The sequence below is a fragment of the Eretmochelys imbricata genome, chromosome 7 (assembly GCF_965152235.1).
Source record: "Eretmochelys imbricata isolate rEreImb1 chromosome 7, rEreImb1.hap1, whole genome shotgun sequence".
Lineage (NCBI taxonomy): Eukaryota > Metazoa > Chordata > Testudines > Cheloniidae > Eretmochelys > Eretmochelys imbricata.
The window spans coordinates 72,938,391-72,958,206 of record NC_135578.1 but is presented as its reverse complement, the minus strand read 5'-3'; the positions used below and the strand labels follow the sequence as shown (position 1 = coordinate 72,958,206).

Sequence of the window (19,816 nt, the reverse complement as noted above, 5' to 3'; positions counted from 1 at the left end):
AGTCATTTAGGTTCCTAAAAATGAAGAAATCTGCCTATTGAGATTTTCAAAAGCACCTGGTGGCCTGACATTGAAATCAATGGGAGTCAGGTGCCTAGGTGCTTTTGAAATTCCTACTGGGTACACTGGTCTGCATCTTTAGGCACTTAATTACCTTTAAACAGCTGGTTCTAAGACCTTGAACTTGATTCAGTAGTCTATGGGAAGCCAGAGTAGAGAGCAGAGGACAGGTTTGATGTGCAGTTGGTAGCCTGTGTTGCTGAGGAATTGTGTTGCAGCATTCTGTAGTAGTTGGAGTTTCCTAAGGGCTGATGGCCTCATGCCTAGCAATATTACATTGCTGTAGTCCAGATGGAAGGTACAAAGGTGTGTCTAACTGAGGCCAGGATATTTTCTGCCTTGATGAGATGGCATCTCCTAGCCAACTGAAGATGGTAGAAATCTTTATTTGTGGATGCTGCTATAGGAGAGCTAAGTGTCTGTGAGGAACCCAAAAGTGTTCCTAAACTATGGATGGAATTGACCACTTGTGGGTGTGTACCTTCATCCAAAGGGCACTGCTCCACCGCTCCCATTTCAAACCAATAAAATTTATTTTGGGAAAATTCAGTGGTAAGGGAAAGAGTGACAACAAATTTATTAATATGTTCTGCACCAGGCAGAGTGGAGCTTGATCCTGATTGGGGCCTGTAGGCACTCAATAATAAATAACCATAAAATTTAAAGCAACTTCGGATGTGAAAATAAATGCACTTTCGAGCAACATGTAGAAACAAATCCAATTCTGATGTTTATTACACAATAGGTGAACTTCCTGCACTCTCTCCATGCAAGGGAGATGGTAGAACATGTCTTTCAGTGGTGAGAAATACTTTTGAATCTAACTGTGTATTTATAATGGACTAGATCTGCAGCTGGTGTAAACCAGTGTAGTTCGCTTGGGCAAAATCCAGGCTGATGTTAAAAAATATTTTAATTGCTTTAGACAACTTTTTATAAATAAACTGACAGTTATCTGAACCTGATGAGTAACATCCATCTTGGGTTAAATGAGAATTTTCAATATATACAGAAAATGCAGGGGGATCTACTCTCCCTTAATTGAGGGTGAAGTTTGTCCCTGTTTAGAGGGGCCAACACAAGTTATATGAACCACTTAAGCCCAAAATAGGGCTTAAGTGAAATAAAGACCTTGTGTTGGACCTCTGAAGAAGATGAATTTCACCCTGTTTGTCTAGCTTCCATTAGTGTCATTTTTTGCAGGGATCGAGGAGGGTGAGGAATAAACCCTTCCCATAATAACTCTGGACTGGACTTGTTCTCTGAAACCAATTCACACAAAGAATAAAGTCTGTTTTTCTTTTCTCCCTCACAGATCACCCCTGGCAGCAAAGCAGCCCAGTCACACATGAACCAGGGGGACCTTGTGGTAACCATTGATGGAGTCAACACAGATGGCATGACCCACTTAGAGGCCCAGAACAAGATCAAATCAGCCAGCTACAACCTGAGCCTTACCCTTCAAAAGTATGTTGAGATAAGTTAATACCTGCATGAGCCGCAGAATTGTTCTGGGAAAGTGACAGACCGAGGGAGTGATAAACATCAGAGTTTTGTCTGTTAGGTTTTCTTCAAGAATCTGTGAAGATTTGGACATAAGATTGAGATGAAGGGTCAAATTCTGCTCTGATTTACACCATGTACAACCTTACTGAAATCAGTAGGGTTTCACAGTGTGCTAGCCTGGGTGGAATTTATCCCATTCAATATAAAGGTATGCTAATGCTTCCTTAGCCCCCTGGGAAATTTTTAAAAGCATCCTGTTCCAAAGCAATTCTGCTTATAATTGATTTTGTTCTTTCTTATTACCTGGCTGGTGTTAAACTATTTTGTTTGTTACATCATGAATGTCTGCTGTGGAAATGATCCCCTCAAATGGAGGATTATGACTTCAGATGAAGAACAAGGTGAAAAATCCCACCAGACATTTGCATCAGGTCCCTTGACTGATGGCTACTAGTGGCCTGATCCTTCTTTCTTCTGGTAGCAGCAGGATTGTGGGTGAGGGTGGAGCCTAGCTTCATCTGAGAAAGGTGTGGTCTGAGCACAGGACTGGGAGCCAGTACAATTGTGGGGAGGAGAATCTCCCTCACAGAGATGGGGAAGAAGCTTCCTTACCCTGGAGAGCACAGAATCACTCCACATGATAGATCTCCTGATTCCTCCTGGCTGGCATTGCTTCCTTTCACAGCATAAGAGATATTTCATTTTTGAGAGCCTTGTTCTAAAATTCAGTAACCTTCTTTGACAGTGTGATTAGATTTAATTAGAAAACTTTCATAATACCTGTGTTAATATTTAAAGCTGTGTAATGATAGGAGGCAAAGTAACTGCTACTTACATTGTATTGCATGTTGGAGGGAATACTTTGTATAAAGCAGAGAAAGCAATCCTTGGGCAGGTTACAATGTGTAAATCGTAAATGTGTACAATGTGTTATGTGCTGAGAACATAACAAAGGCTCTGTTGTGCCATTGCATAGTTGAGCCAGTTATCACCAGGAGCAGACTAACTGCTAAGGGTCACAGATCCTGGGTTGAAGTTTTCAAAGCAGTGCAGGGGATTCTAATAGATGACGAGTGGCTAAATTCCCTGAAACTTCCACTTTTTTAAGCAGATGTTCCTGTTAATGCATAAAATAAGCAAATGAAAAGAAAAGACACTAGGAGAGAGTTCCTAATGTATAGAATATGTCTTAGGTTTTCATGTGGTGTCAGTTGCTCTTTACAAGGTACATTGTATCAAATGTGGACTGGAAAAGAGAGAGTTACATTTAATTGTAATATTAAATGTAATAAATTACATTTAATAATGAAAATAGCCTAAGGAAGTCTGAAAAAGGTTACAGTCCATTTGTCTTATTAATTTCTCTTCACTCCAAATCTCAATCAGGTACAGGGGCATACAGAGTTATTTCCATCACTACATGTAATGTGGATGTGTGTCTCTAAGGTCTGTAGGAAGCAGACTCAGTCAAAGTTAATAAAGGGCCAGACCAAAGGCCTGATACAAAGCCCACTGAAATTCATGGATTTCCATTGACGTCAGTGGGCTTTGGGTCAAGCCCCAAGCCAATAAATTGATAAGACTAATTTTATTTCATCCACATCCCCCTGGGCTCCCAAACTAATGCTACCCCCTTGTAGACTAGATCCTGGAGGGTCTAGGTATTTGTACAAGTGAATTCCCACCTGGTCTTCTCCAATGCTATACATGTGCAAGCGTACAACTTCTAGCCCTTGCCCGCTAAGGGTTTCATTGTGCTGCTGTAGTGGATGTGAATGGATTTCACACAGATTTGTTTTGTGCTTTTTAGAATAGGATTTTGCAGTATTTTTTGCCTTTTGAGGGAAATCCTTCCTTCCAATAAAAAAGTCTCTCTTCTACTGGATTCTCATGTTTCTTGCTGAGAGTTTAAATCTCTTGAATAGTAGTCACCTTTTTAGGCCTCAAGTTCATTCAGGAAAAGCAATGTTTCCTTTTCTTTTTCTTGGCATTATTGTGTACATGTATTTTTTTTCCAACCATCTGCAGTTTTACCCTACTTTTTAATAGCCGTGAAAAGTACAATAAATATTAACCTTCTTTTAAAATTTATTTCACTAGTGTGGAAATGTAACAATATTTTGATTTCTGCGAAAGGAGTAGATGGTCTCAGATTGCTTCAAAGAGTATCCATATCACAAACCCACCAACACAGCTGGCACCTTTGTTGGAAGTCTTAGCAGAAAAAGGATAGAATAGACATCGAAACAACGCTAACTTCTTACAAAAACTGGCCGATTTAATGAATTTGTTATGAAGGACATAAATGCATCTTATTTTCATGAGTAATAAAACAATAATTTTATAGAAAAACCTCAGAAAATGGTTGTTAAACATGAATGTTAGCAGTATGTGATGTCCCCACTTAGTGTTCTCCATGTATCTTGGATGTGTTTAATGCAAAACAAAGTCTTGTGTTCATATATGTGAGTTTGCTCTGCTGTTATTCATGTGGCCATCTTGTTCCTTGTTTGACAGGTCAAGCAGCTGCCAGTGTTTGTTAAAATATTTGTAAAATCCTGAAAACTTCAAATGTTTTAGTATAAAATAGATTTGTCTGAAAACTCTTAATAGAACTGTGATGTTCTCAAATCAATAGTACTTTATTGCTATTTGTTCTATTATTTTAAAAAAAAATTTATGTATCCATTCACAGCTAAAAAATCCCCATATCATGTGACTCAGATGAGCCGTCTCTCACTGTGAGTAGTCAGAGCAAACAGTTTCAGAGTACATATAGGCTGAAATGTATTTGCATAGATTAATGTATTCATGTTAATCAAGATCAGTTTGTGAACAGGAAAGAGCTAACATTACAGTGAGCATTTATTAATCACAAAAAATTCTAGCACCTTCTGTATTCACAAAATTTTACCTGTTACAGATGCTCTTGCTCTGAATGATTTTTTCACTAAATTTCCTTTTGTTCTGTTGCCTCTTGATGTTGGCCATAAGTGAGAAGTGGTGGCTCCTTCTGCCTTGTTAGACCCTTCAGAGAAAAAGAAATGATGAACAAAGTGTGTGAAACCAATGCAGACCTTTTATAGTAGAGTCTGGTACCTAAGCAGATTTACGGACACACATGAATTTAGTGTCAACTGTCTAACATAGTGAATGCCAGTGAAAATGAGGTATGGTCTGAGGCTAAAATAGGGAAAGAATAAGTTAAACATTACACCTCTCTCTATATATATAGATATAACGCAGTCCCCTACCCAACCCCTCTGCTCCTTGTCCCCTACTGCTCCCCACTCCTATCCACACACCCCTCCCCCGACAGGCACTCACCAGCAGCGGCAGGAAGTGGAGCAACACGGCCCCAGCCGCGGTGCTCCACTTCTCGCTGTCGGTGAGTGCGGGGAGGTTGGGGGATGGATGCCCCCTGTACTCACCGGCGGTGGGAAACGGAGTGCCGCGGCTGGGAGCTGGTAGAGTGGCGCAGACTGGGCTGAGGCCGGGCTGCTCCGCTTCCCGCCACCGGTGAATGCGGGGAGGTTGGGGAAAGGACACCCTCTGCACTCACTTGTGGTGGGAAGCAGAGCGACGCGGCCCCAGCCTGCTCTGCTTTCCTTGCCCTGGCCCCAGCTGTGTCGCTGGGGGAGGGGGTGGGGTGGTTGGGGCAAGGTCCCACACTCACCTGCAGCGGGAAGAGGAGTACTGTGGCTGGGAGCTGGCAGAGTGGAGTGGGCTGGAGCCAGATTGCTCTGCTTCTGCTGCTGCTAGTGAGTGGGGGGATCCCTTCCCCCAAGCCCCCTCCTCCAAGTGACACAGCTGGGGCCGGGGCTAGGGAAGCGGAGCGGGCTGCTCATGGCCCCTCGCTAATCCTCTGGTACACTCTGGGACTGTGGGGCCCCCAAAAGTGCCCCCCCACAGCTCCTGCCTCCCACACCCAAGGGGGAGCCCCTGACCGACCCCAAGACCCTCTTCCCCTTATCCAACCCCTCAGCCCGGGCCCAGCCCCCTTAACATGTTGCTCAGAGCAGCGTGTCAGAGCTTTGTACTGCATTATATGCGAACCCGCGTTATATCGGGTCGCATTATATCGGGGTAGAGGTGTATTTAGACAAATTAGATTGTCTTCAAGTTGCCAGGGCCTGATGAAATACATCCTAGAATACTCAAGGAGCTGACTGAGGAAATATCAGAGGCATTAGCAATTATCTTTGAAAACTCATGGGAGAAATTCCAGAAGACTGGAAAAGAGCAAATATAGTGCCAATCTATAAAAAGGGAAATATAAGGACAACCCGGGGAAGTACAGACAAATCAGCTTAACTTCAGTACCGGAATGATAATGGAGAAAATAATTAAGCAATTAATTTGCAAACACCTCAAAGATAATGAGGTGATAAGTAACAATCAGCATGGATTTGTCAAGAACAAATCGTGTCAAATCAACCTAATAGCTTTCTTTGATAGGGTAACAAAACTTGTGGATGGAGGAAAATGGTAGATGTGGTATATCTTGCCTTTAGTAAGGCTTTTGATATTGTCTCACATGACCTTCTCATAAACAAACTAGGGAAATACAGCCTAGATGGAGCTACTATAAGGTGCGTGCATAACTGGTTGGAAAACCATTCCTAAAGAGTAGTTATCAATGGTTCACAGTCAAACTGGAAGGGCATATCGATTGGGGGTCCCCCAAGGATCGTTTTGGGTCCAGTTCTGTTCAGTATCTTCATCAGTTTTTTTAGATAATGGTATAGAGAGTACACTTATAAAGTTTGTGGATGATACCAAGTGGGAAGGGGTTGCAAGTGCTTTGGAGCATAGGATTAAAATTCAAAATGATCTGGACAAACTGGAGAAATGGTCTGAAGTAAATAGAATGACATTCAATAAGAACTAGGGCAAAGTCCTCCACTTAGGAAGGAACAATCAGTTGCACACATACAAAATGGGAAATGACTGTCCAGGAAGTAATACTGTGGAAAGGCATCTGGGGGTCATAGTGGATCACAAGCTAAGTATGAGTCAACAGCGTAACACTTATTTTTAAAAAAAAGCGAACTTTATTCTGGGATGTATTAGCAGGAGTGTTGTAAGCAAGACACAAGAGGTAATTCTTCCACTCTCCTCCACGCTGATTAGGCCTCAACTGGAGCATTGTATCCTCGTTCTGGGTGCTACATTTCAGGAAAGAAGCGCACAAATTGGAGAAAGTCCAGAGAAGAGCAACAAAAATAATTAAACATGACCTCTGAGGGAAGATTGAAAAAATTGGGTTTATTTAGTTTGGAGAAGAGAAGACTGAGGGGGAACATGATAACAGTTTTCAAGTACATAAAAGGTTGTTGCAAGGAGGAGGGAGAAAAAATGTTCTCCTAAACCACTGAGGATAGGACAAGAAGCAATGGACTTAAATTGCAGCAAAGGAGATTTAGGTTGGACATTAGGAAAAAATTCCTAACTGTCAGGCTAAGTAAGCACTGGACTAAATTGCCTAGGGAGATAGTGGAATCTTTGTAATTGGAGAATTTTAAGAGCAAATTAGACAAACATCTGTCAGGTAATACTTAGTCCTGCCTTGAGTATAGGGGACCGGATTAGAAGACCTCTTGAGATCCCTTCCTGTCCTATGATTCTGTGAAGTTGGAGTCAGATACACTAACCAAGATTTCACTCGGCACAATCCAGGATTTAAGCGACCCTCATCCCATTGACTATGGAGTCTTTCAAGACTTACATATGTATTCCTGCTCCCTTAATCTGCCTGGTCATTTTCTGAAAGTTCCTGCATTTCTTACAAGGTTGAAGGTTGAGCACATGGATAACCGAGGTTAATAAGGTTAATTCAGTCTTCAGAAATCACCGTGGAAAACTTATTTGCTCAAGTACGAATCTACTCTACCTCTCTCTAATATGATTAATGGTGATGAAAAACTTGTGATATTTAGTCACCTTCCAAAAAATTACTCCTTTTGAACAAATCTTACAAGTTTGGATTAATTGCACAGGTGAGTGGAAGAATAATTTGATTGTATTTCACTTCCCTCCCTACAAGCTACCCTTTCACTACAGGTTTCAGAGTAACAGCTGTGTAAGTCTGTATTTGCAAAAAGAAAAGGAGTACTTGTGGCACCTTAGAGACTAACCAATTTATTTGAGCATAAGCTTTCGTGAGCTACAGCTATAGCTTTCGTGTAGCTGTAGCTCACGAAAGCTTATGCTCAAATAAATTGGTTAGTCTCTAAGGTGCCACAAGTACTCCTTTTCCTTTCACTACAGAAACGGATGGTTGCTTTGTCCTATCTTCTCGAAGAAGAGAAGGAACTAATCTGCCAGGTGGTGGATTCTGGTATTGGTAAATGCTGAAATAGCAGGGGTCAAGTGACTGTTCCAGCATTATCCTTTCCTATTGGCAATCACTGAAGATAACTGCACTCCATTAGCACACTCCTTTAGGGCTCAAGAAAAGTCTTACAGTTTTAAACCAACTGAATGATCATAAGAATTTCATTAAATTCTTTCCCCCTCCGATCTTAATCAGGATTTTAAAGTTTGGATAAACAAAGCAGATTAAGAGTTAGCTACTAAACTCTCCCATCAGATTTCCACAGCTGTTGGACAGTGTAATGTTTGGTTTCTACCATCCATCATTCCACTGATCCTGCAAACAGTATTATCCAAATTCACAGAAAGTACTTGTCATAAATATAAAGGGAAGGGTAAACCCCTTTAAAATCCCTCCTGGCCAGAGGAAAAATCCTCTCACCTGTAAAGGGTTAAGAAGCTAAAGGTAACCTCGCTGGCACCTGACCAAAATGACCAGTGTGGAGACAAGATACTTTCAAAAGCTGGGAGGAGGGAGAGAAACAAAGGGTCTGTATCTGTTGGTATGCTGCTTTTGCCGGGGATAGAACAGGAATGGAGTCTTAGAACTTTTAGTAAGTAATCTAGCTAGGTGTGTGTTAGATTATGATTTCTTTAAATGGCTGAGAAAAGAATTGTGCTGAATAGAATAACTATTTCTGTCTGTGTGTCTTTTTGTAACTTAAGGTTTTGCCTAGAGGGATTCTCTATGTTTTGAATCTAATTATCCTGTAAGGTATCTACCATCCTGATTTTACAGGGGTGATTCCTTTACTTCTATTTACTTCTATTTCTATTAAAAGTCTTCTTGTAAGAAAACTGAATGCTTTTTCATTGTTCTCAGATTCAAGGGTTTGGGTCTGTGGTCACCTATGCAAATTGGTGAGGATTTTTACCAAACCTTTCCCAGGAAGTGGGGTGCAAGGGTTGGGAGGATTTTGGGGGGAAAGACATGACCAAACTACGTTTCCCAGTAAACCCAGTTAGAGTTTGGTGGTGGCAGTGGATATTCCAAGGACAAAAGATAAAATTAATTTGTACCTTGGGGAAGTTTTAACCTAAGCTGGTAAAAGTAAGCATAGGAGGTTTTCATGCAGGTCCCCACATCTGTACCCTAGAGTTCAGAGTGGGGGAGGAGCCTTGACAGTACTGTTTGGATTCTGAGAGTTGCTTTCACAAGATGTACTCCCACCACCCTCATCAAGCTGTGGCTTTTAATAAGTGGGCTAGAGAGAGAGTGGGGTATGGAAAGAGGGTGGTCACAATGGCTTTCAGTGAAGTGTGGTGCTGATGCTCAATCACTTTTACTTGAAGGCTATTATATGACTCTACTTTCAATGCAGATGGACTGAACTTGCTTTGCTTTTCTTCAAATCTGTTTAAAGGCCCAAATGCCTTCAATCCACATTCTTTCCTGGAAGTGACTGTGGTCTCTTTGTGACTATACATTTTTGCGATGGGCACTTACACTGCCAGGTTCATAAAGGAATCCACACCTTTTCAGCTACGCCGCATCACTGGCCAGCTACATGGCAGAGGATCTCTGTATTCCTCTGATGCATCAACAATGCCTAGGATACATGACTTGATGTGATATGCGGTGGCAAATCCTATATCCCCAAAAGTGATTCTCACAGCCAAAGTAATTGCCCAGTGCCCTTATTTAAGGGAGAAGGAAAAGAGATACTGACCTAGGGGAGAAAGGGGGGAAGTCTCTCTGAGCAGGAGAGAAGGCAAAGAGAGTTTCCAACCAAACCAAGAACCAAAAGGGAGAGAGCAGAAACCCCCTCGGACCTAGTAGCCAGCAAAGTAACCTGTGTTAATTGAAACGTCTGGGGACTATACCTCCACATAACCCTCTTCTAGCCATGGCTTGTTTGGAGTGAGGCTAGCATGGAAAATCTTAGTACTGTGGATTTGAAATGGAAATCCGGTTTTCTCCCAAGACTTTAAAGAAAGGTGGAAATGGGGATGCATAAAAAAATCTGATAGGTACATTAAAGGTGAGAAATCTTGGGAAATTTCTTTTTAAAATTTATTACTTAAATAGTTTATTTTTCTGTTGCCCTGTATTACAGTAAATGTAGGGGAAGGGAGTATCTGCATATGGAATGAGAATATGGTGGGGCTAGTGCCTTTTAGGGCTTTGGATGGAAAAGCCCTGTCCCTAGATTGAGATTATTTGGGACAGTAGTGAATGGTAGCAACACTGCTCTATAGAGAATGATCCTTGGTAGTGAAATTCCCAAACTATGTCAGGAAATTAATAGTTTTGTTTTGCTCTTCAAGCATTGTTGATCAAATGGAGCTAGCTTGCTCACTTCCTCTATCTACAATGCCAGAGAAGAGAGGAATCTCATTTTTAAGCAACGAGATATGAAATCTAGACATTTTCACTCCCAGACAATTTTTTTTAAATGGCTCTTGGCTCCAAGAGCAGTGACATTTTCTTTTATAGATCTTGGCCCTGAAGGTTTCATGAGCATTGTTTATAACATGGCACCTCAGATGGAGTATGCCGCCGCTTACTTTTATTACCACACTTACAGGCCTGGTGGTTTTTTAGTGTGGGCAAGTGGTTGTTTTTTATTTGATTATCTACGAAAATTGTGCATTCTGGAAACAGTTGTGTGGGACATCAAATCAAACTGCAAACATCAAGCCTCACACAGCGCACTCCTCTTCTCCTTTTAGATTGCCTGCCTATACCAAGGTGAATCTGAGTTCCTTTGGTCTAAATAGACATAAATGAAAGATTTTCTTCAGGTTAGATTAATCCAAGTTGTTGAGTGTTCAGTTATCATAAATACTGTAATAAGGTACTTGTTGTGCCGACCCTGATCAAAGCCCCATTTGCATCATTCAAGTGGATATTCATGTGCTTCCACAGATATCCCAATAATCTCTAAAGAATATTGGTATTTCCAGTCTTTCTGTTCTGCATTTCTCATGACCAGATACTTACTGTAAGAGGCAAGGTCAATGTATCTGGAGCAATGAGATAACAAAACAAAGCAGGAACACAAAACTCCAATAAAACTATGGCATACCTAATTATCATCATATTTCATAGGGATTTGTGATGTTATTGGGAAAAAGTTGGACCATTGTTTTCTTGGGGAGGCCTCTGATGATTTTCATCCATAGTCTCCTTGCCCTGTATTTCTGCATCCTAGCAGGGCTCGATGAGGTTTACTTCATGGACCTTCAACACTGCTTATAGAGACACCATTGTCCTACATACGCACTTTCCCCCCGGCACTCCTATCCAGTGAGATCAGTGGGCACAAATGATATTAACAGTGTTGCAGAATTTCCATGGGGGGAAAAAAATCGATTCACTCAACTTTTCTCTTCATAAGGGGAAAAATGCTGTTTGCCTCCTCTTGGCTGTTTCCCACCCCTGACCACTGAGGGATAGAACTCTGCAAGCTGTAATGTGACCTCTTCCAGGGCCTCACACTACATGCAGCGTGCCCGTCCTGCCAGCCAGAGTGCCACCTGTCCATGGCCTTTCTGATTGGTACAGGAACATTGAGTTCCCTAATTTTCCTTCCCCCATTGCCTGCACGGAAAGTTAGGCCTCAGCTTCATTTTCTGGCTCCCCATTCTCTTTAGTCTGCCATGGAGCTCACAAACATAAATGCAAATTATGTTACCAAAGTCTAAGAGGGCTGCATGGAGGCAGGGCATGTAGAGGTGGAAGGACTTGGTCATAGGGGGGACGAGATATGTGTGGGGACCTTCCAAAATAGAGTCCAGCCATGCCCCAACTTTCCTCTAATTCAGAAGGCAAAAGATTTTGCCTAGCAACTGAACTCTACTTTCTCTTGTGATACAGAGGAGTATGTGTGTGGGGGGGAGAGGAGAAATAGCTTTTTACATAGTGTATAATTAACCAGTGGAACTCAGTGCTGCAGGTTATTATTGAGGCAAATGGCTTAGTACTTAATTTTTATAAAATAAATATGATTAGATGAATGCATTTCTCACACACCTGCACGGGGCTGAACACACAGAACTGAAGTTCAGTGCTAATTCGAATAGGCAGTGGCATGGAATGTTGTAATGGGACTGTAAAGTCCCGAGAGCACTAGTAAAAGGAAAATGTTACTGCTTCAATTTTGGTATCCTTGTGGTTTACTTGTGTTTAATTGTCATTAGTATAGTATTGAAAGTAATTATCAGATTCTAACAAATTATTTAAAAAAAAAGCCCCACAATTTTACAATCAGGCATTTAAAGTACATGATGGTGCCTGACATCTTCACTGACATAGAGCCACAAGCTTATTGCACTGCTGTGTGCAAAATATAGATGAAAAACATAAACATGGGAAAAATCTATTTACATTCAATACAAATTGGTTTCTTTTCCAACTCCCAATAAATGCATTGCATGAAAGTGCAGTATTATCTATCTAAACACTAAACAAGGACTTGGGTCTTCTCACAAGGAATCAGGTCACTGTCTTTGGGAAGGATTCACCAAATGCTCAGGTTTAGTTCTGGAAAGTGCAGTAACATGAGAGCACCTTATTCTGCTCACACAAGTTCTCAGAACACTTCGTAAAATGTCCACCTTCTGATCTCCAACAAGTGTTGCTGGAGTTGAGCAAAGGTGATAAAACAGTTTCATTGCAGTGTACATACTGACGCATGCTCCATTTTTCAGTGCTGTGACCAGCTGTTAAATTGAATCTAGACAGATTCAGACTGGAAATAACGTACACATTTTTGACAGTGAGGGTCTTGACTAATATATGCTGGCACACCACATATATTAGTATGCATTAAGCACAAATATTATAGCACTGATATAGTCTAAACTGGCCTCTGATTTTTATATAACCCTGCGCACTTCAGCTAAGTATCCGATAACCTCTGGCATTCACTGAAGTTTTTGCTTGAGCAAATAGGGAAGCTGTCAAGATCCAGACAGATGACTATTTTACTGTAGCAATAGAAAGGGAGTTACTCTCACAGGCCTGTGCTGGAATGTCCCAAAGGAAGAGGACAAGACATATGATTGTTCTATGTCTTAGTATAAGCTGGGAAATACCGCCATGGACCAGTCCCTGGAATGTTAGTATCTAAAAAAGAGTTAAGGAAGGAACAGAACAACAAGCTAGGGAACTGGGACAAACTGATGAGTTGGATTTTAGTGATGTGTAAAGAGACGTGTAACCTGTAAAATCATTATATAAATAACACCAGCTTAAATGTGTGAGTATATAAACACTGCACGAGACTGCTTCTATCATATAGAACCTTTCTTCTGTACTAATATCATTATTAGCTTATCACAATAACCCTGACTGACATTGGTTATTTGGTCTCTTGAATATATTTCATAATGAACCAAAGTGTGGCCAAGCAACTGAATATACAGTTTATCTACAGAATCTGGTAAATTGCTTTTCCCTACTTGAAGAATGAATTGTTTACAACCACAGAGCTAATACTTCTCGCAGTTTTTTTCTTGTGTAAGCCATGAAAGTCTCCTCTGCTATCCCATAGTTTATCGTCCCACACTGGCATCTGTGTATTGTAATGGAATATTAAGAGATCTGGAAAAAAAATTCATTCGTTCTGTCTTTAAGAGTCTGTGGAAAGTACATGAAAGGCCTATAAGCCCTTCAGATCAGTGAGCTGATTCTGCTGTATACCTGATTATGAGGTTTTAATAGAAAAAAAATTATGTTAGAGATCCATACATAATTCCAGCAGGTTCACCTTTAGCTAGTCATATGGCAAGGTGCACTCAGGAACCAAGCTTTGGTCCATGCCAGGATTCCATTTTTGTGCCTACCCTGAAGTTGAAGAGCCTTTTTGGGACATGAATTTGAATATATTCAATATATATTCAATATAATAAAAATATATTCAAAAATAATAAAAGTAATGATAAAAGTTAGCACTTCTCATTGTCCTAGTGCATCATAAACTTTAATCCTCATAGTTCTGTCATAGAGGTGTTAAGTAAGTAGTATTCTCCCCATTTAAGGAGGGGAGAGCAGAGGCAGATTAGTTCAAGGGCATATTTCTCATGGAGAAGTATTGGAAGGCAGGCCACAGCTCTGCTGTGAGAGATGTCAGTTTGCTCAAGGCCACAGAGGGAGTTACTATCAAAAATGATGTTCGTACTTGAGAGCTTCTGCCCTCCACTCTTGTATTCTTCAAGTAGGCTGTGCTTCTTCTTCAACAAAACAGATTAATGATAGGGCTGTATCAACAGAAATATGAATCCACTCTAATCTGACATATTAAATCTATTGAACTGAACCTGAACATCAAGAAATTTGTTCAGCAATCAGAACCCATCTCTTGGGAGCCCATCCATGGATTAAAAATAGAAGCTCAGAGTTCTACATGTTCATCAGTGACAGAACTCTGTCCTCATCTTTTCCTGGTTCTCACTGCCCTCTGACTGCCCACCACAATCTTCACACTAAGGAAGCTGGATCCCTGGAATCATTGCACTGTTCTGGAATGTGGATGTGATTCCCAAAACCAAGACCTTGTTACCCATACTGAGAATGCTGCAGTAAATTCAGACATGGCAAGTGGGGAAGTACCTCATGTCACACCACAGCGCATCCTTTGCCACTGGTAGGGGAGCCTCTTCCAGTAATCCATGCCCAGCAAGATGATAGTTCCTAAATGAAAGGGGAAATAGGAGGATCTTTAGGTTTCTGGCAAGGATGTAGAGGGTCTCTGAATCTTTGGATGAAAGAATCTGTAACTTTAATGTCAGACTGGAATGGGCATGTATCCTATCAGAACATATTACTTACCAGTTCATAAGATATTCATAGACATTCATAAAGTGATGATGCCCATATTTCATCCTAAATTTGATAGAATATCGCTTGTAATGATACATTGATCATTGTAGTCTTTACAGTCTATTGTAGTTCTTAAGAGTTTTATTTAAATCCTCCTAGGTATTAATATAATTTTGTTTTTATATAGAAATATGCCATAGAAGATATAATTTATATGATACATAGGAAAAATTAAATACAAATATTTTAAAAAAAGAAAAAGTTGCCTTCTCTAGAGCTGTCCACCTCAGAGTTCCGTAGAAACTTGTATTTATACACAAAAATTATGGCCATCAACAAGTTAATAAAATTAAGGAAACTTTGGCTGAATATTGAGGGGAAAATGAGTGAACTGTTATAGGTATTAGATCTCCCATGTGATGGTCTCTCAGTGGAATTACTTCACTGAAATAATTAAGAACTGGACTGATCAAACACTGAGGAAAATATAGACTGTGTATGAAAGAATTTTCCATTGATCTGTTATGGAGCCTCTTTTGCAGGTGAAGGGAGAATATTGTCTTCATTTCAGTTTATTCAACTAGTTCAATTCACTGACTAGTTTATTCAACTTAAGAAACCAATCCAGAGTTGAAAAAGCAAGAAAGCTTGTTTTCCTCTTTCAATCTATGAATAAACACTACATCTGAGAGGATGAGATCTACTAGTTCTAAAATCTTGAAAGACATGATGACCAAAAAAAATCTGTTAAAGTCACTAACTACAGATAATACTTCCTTAGTTTAATAAATCTGCTGTTGGCAGCTGGAGGACACTTACATGTGCAGGAGTAATGTCTTACAGACAAAGTTGCTGGCTTGTGAGTTCACTCTGGGGGAACATTCTCCAAATTGCACAGTATGGTTAAAATGCTGGAATTCTGGTAAAATAAAAACTTCCTATGCTAGTAATAACAAGAGTTGTGTGGTGGCTGAAGAGAACCACTTCTAGTATGGATCTAGGGAATGTTATTTTAATTCGCCTATGTTCCGTTTCACACCTACATTTCCTGTGGTAATAAATAGAAAAAAATTCATATTTTGTACCATATTTATAATGTCACTAAAATAAAAGCAAAGTTAAAATTACTAAAGAATGTTTTATAGGCAGAACAAGCTTATAATGTAAATTACACGTTGGTAGGCTATACTAAATAAAGTAAGCTTGCACCACCTGGTTCATACTTTTAGCCTAATATTAATAGCTGTTCAAATAATTACAACTACTGTGGTCTTGGGAATATGTTCCAAAGTAGTTAACTCAAAAACCAAAGCATAAAAAACAAAAATATGATGCAAATAAATCAAATGCTAATATTAAAAGAAAAAGAAAAGCAGTGGAATGCGGGCTTGGCTTGACATGAGAAATTGGACATGGCTGAGGCCTCATTTCTTGGGAGAAAGATTAGAGAGATAAATATATCAGCAGGCTGAAAACAGAATGTCTGTACAGCTAAGATAAGGGGGAACACCCAGAGAACCTTTGACAATGGGCAAGGTAACAATGGATAAGATAAGTAATGAATGTAAAGATGAGGTTAAGAATAAATTGTACATGGACTGTGAATGGACAGAGCAAAATGTATCATGCAATGTATACTAAATGTAAATGTCTATAAAGAAAGAGGTTTGCTGTATAATTTTGGATACGTGGTATGCTAACCCCTTAGGCTTGGGTCTGATCAATTCAGCACTTTGCTGTATGCCAGATAAAGGAAACTGAGTGACAAGACTGGGGTTGTACTGAATTCTTGGGTAACCAAGTATAAGAGGTCTCAGGGGAACCCCAACAAGTTGCAGTCAACATGTATTAATAGTTACCAACTTTGCTTTAGGAAAAAATAAAAAGTACAAAAGCAAATTACAGTTAAAATCAATGATTTAAATCATGATTAAATTTTATTAAAATCACTTTAATATACATCAGTCCACTCTGTATACTTTATTCTTCTTAGCTAGATAACAGACTGACAATTGACTCTAGAGCTTTGGAGAGCTGTTTGCCTGTGGTGCTACCAAGTTTCTTCTGAGTGTCTGCTGTTGCGCTGTTTTGAAAGCTCAAAGAGCACATCTAGCCCCCAGACTATGCTAACAGATAAAGAATTTTCATGAACCTTGCCAGTTTCTCACAAGCAGCAAAGACGCCCTTTCCCCACTTGGATTCCCCCCCACCCCCCCAATATTCAATCCAATTATACATCCAACTGTCTCGGAATTAGACCACATTGAGAGGATAACATATTTCATTGTTACGTGGCAGATTATAGCCAAAGCAGTGTTTTGTGTTATCCTTTTGGGATAGCGAAGTTCATCAGTTAAAATTAATGGACACCTTTTCCATGGAAAAATAAATAAAATGTCAACGCTGATCACAGCAATGAATATTTATTTTCCTTAGATGCGCAATTTAATTCAGTTACTATCTGAATGGACTGGTATTTACTTATACTGCATAGACCATGTGCTTATTAGTTTCAGAGAAGAGCCAGGAAATCATGGATAACTGTGATGGCTTTAAAGGGCAATGAAATCTTCATTGCACAGAAGATCCCACTTAGGTATTAGAACAGTTCTCAGCGTGCACATCACTTTTTGATTGTTTTGGGTTTTTTTTTTCAAAATGTCATTTTAGAAGTAAAATTAAATTGTGAAGAATATTCCCTGGATGGGTTAAAGTTAATCTGCAGGTGAGTTGTTCAATAGCATTGCATTGCATTCAGCATGAAAAGGTCATGATGGGATTACTGGTACATCTCATTTGAGTTGATGGGCTGACACAACATACTCAATTAACATGACAGTTTTATAATCTTTCAGACACATAGTTATTGATTACATTCTGAAGCAAGGAAGCTAATGTTACCTATAATGCTATTATAGATGAGATGGCCACAATGTTTTGAAGATTGAGCCTTTTCTCATTGATTGGTACTCATTAGCTCACAAAATTGACTGTTAAGTGCAAATTGCACGTCTGGTGCTAACTAACAGGAGGAGCCTATTGCAGTCCACCCCAATGATGATAACGTAGCCACAACAGGAGTGGATATTTAATAATGGTGAGAAAATACTTGTCTGCTTTTTTTCAGTTATTCAGCAAAACCTGTGCAGTGTCATTTGAATCAGATGAGGTTTCTCTTAAAATTCCAGAATGGTGTAAAGTAATTACAGAATGATATATTTGACTTCTGATCCAGTAAAAAAAAAAGTAACGTAATCAGTATGCGGGATGAAATGGTGCATTATTTAAATGAAAATAGGAGCCTAGGTACTTGCCAGCATAATAAGCCGGAATAAATGGAGTTAAATGCTACTGGTTTAAAAAAGGTTTCAGAGTAACAGCCGTGTTAGTCTGTATTCGCAAAAAGAAAAGGAGTACTTGTGGCACCTTAGAGACTAACGAATTTATTTGAGCATGAGCTTTCGTGAGCTACAGCTCACTTCATCAGATGCATACCGTGGAAACTGCAGCAGACTTTATATATACACAGAGAATATGAAACAATACCTCCTCCCACCCCACTGTCCTGCTGGTATTAGCTTATCTAAAAGCCATTTCCAGCACAAATCCAGGTTTTCTCACCCTCCACCCCCCCACACAAATTCACTCTCCTGCTGGTGATAGCCCATCCAAAGTGACAACTCTTTACACAATGTGCATGATAATGAAGTTAGGCCATTTCCTGCACAAATCCAGGTTCTCTCACTCCCTCACCCCCCTCCAAAAACCCACCCCCATACACACAAAAACTCACTCTCCTGCTGGTAATAGCTCATCCAAACTGGCCACTCTCCAAGTTTAAATCCAAGTTAAACCAGAACATCGGGGGGGGGGTAGGAAAAAACAAGAGGAAATAGACTACCTTGCATAATGACTTAGCCACTCCCAGTCTCTATTTAAGCCTAAATTAATAGTATCCAATTTGCAAATGAATTCCAATTCAGCAGTTTCTCGCTGGAGTCTGGATTTGAAGTTTTTTTGTTTTAAGATAGCGACCTTCATGTCTGTGATTGCGTGACCAGAGAGATTGAAGTGTTCTCCGACTGGTTTATGAATGTTATAATTCTTGACATCTGATTTGTGTCCATTTATTCTTTTACGTAGAGACTGTCCAGTTTGACCAATGTACATGGCAGAGGGGCATTGCTGGCACATGATGGCATAAATCACATTGGTGGATGTGCAGGTGAACGAGCCTCTGATAGTGTGGCTGATGTTATTAGGCCCTATGATGGTGTCCCCTGAATAGATATGTGGGCACAATTGGCAACGGGCTTTGTTGCAAGGATAAGTTCCTGGGTTAGTGGTTCTGTTGCGTGGTATGTGGTTGTTGGTGAGTATTTGCTTCAGGTTGCAGGGCTGTCTGTAGGCAAGGACTGGCCTGTCTCCCAAGATTTGTGAGAGTGTTGGGTCATCCTTTAGGATAGGTTGTAGATCCTTAATAATGCGTTGGAGGGGTTTTAGTTGGGGGCTGAAGGTGACGGCTAGTGGCGTTCTGTTATTTTCTTTGTTAGGCCTGTCCTGTAGTAGGTAACTTCTGGGAACTCTTCTGGCTCTATCAATCTGTTTCTTTACTTCCGCAGGTGGGTATTGTAGTTGTAAGAAAGCTTGACAGAGATCTTGTAGGTGTTTGTCTCTGTCTGAGGGGTTGGAGCAAATGCGGTTGTATCGCAGAGCTTGGCTGTAGACGATGGATCGTGTGGTGTGGTCAGGGTGAAAGCTGGAGGCATGCAGGTAGGAATAGCGGTCGGTAGGTTTCCGGTATAGGGTGGTGTTTATGTGACCATTGTTTATTAGCACTGTAGTGTCCAGGAAGTGGATCTCTTGTGTGGACTGGACCAGGCTGAGGTTGGTGGTGGGATGGAAATTGTTGAAATCATGGTGGAATTCCTCAAGGGCTTCTTTTCCATGGGTCCAGATGATGAAGATGTCATCAATATAGCGCAAGTAGAGTAGGGGCTTTAGGGGACGAGAGCTGAGGAAGCGTTGTTCTAAATCAGCCATAAAAATGTTGGCATACTGTGGGGCCATGCGGGTACCCATAGCAGTGCCGCTGATCTGAAGGTATAC

The 19,816-nt window shown here is 40.4% G+C and overlaps 1 protein-coding gene across 1 annotated transcript in view; it reads left to right on the top strand.

The window, feature by feature from the left end:
• LOC144267456 (LIM domain-binding protein 3-like) overlaps positions 1–19,816 on the top strand; it is a 112,600-nt gene that overhangs the window by 41,235 nt on the left and 51,549 nt on the right. The window contains exon 2 of the mRNA XM_077821437.1: positions 1,376–1,527. Coding sequence (XP_077677563.1) covers positions 1,376–1,527 — 152 coding nt within the window. The remainder of the gene's footprint in view (positions 1–1,375; positions 1,528–19,816) is intronic.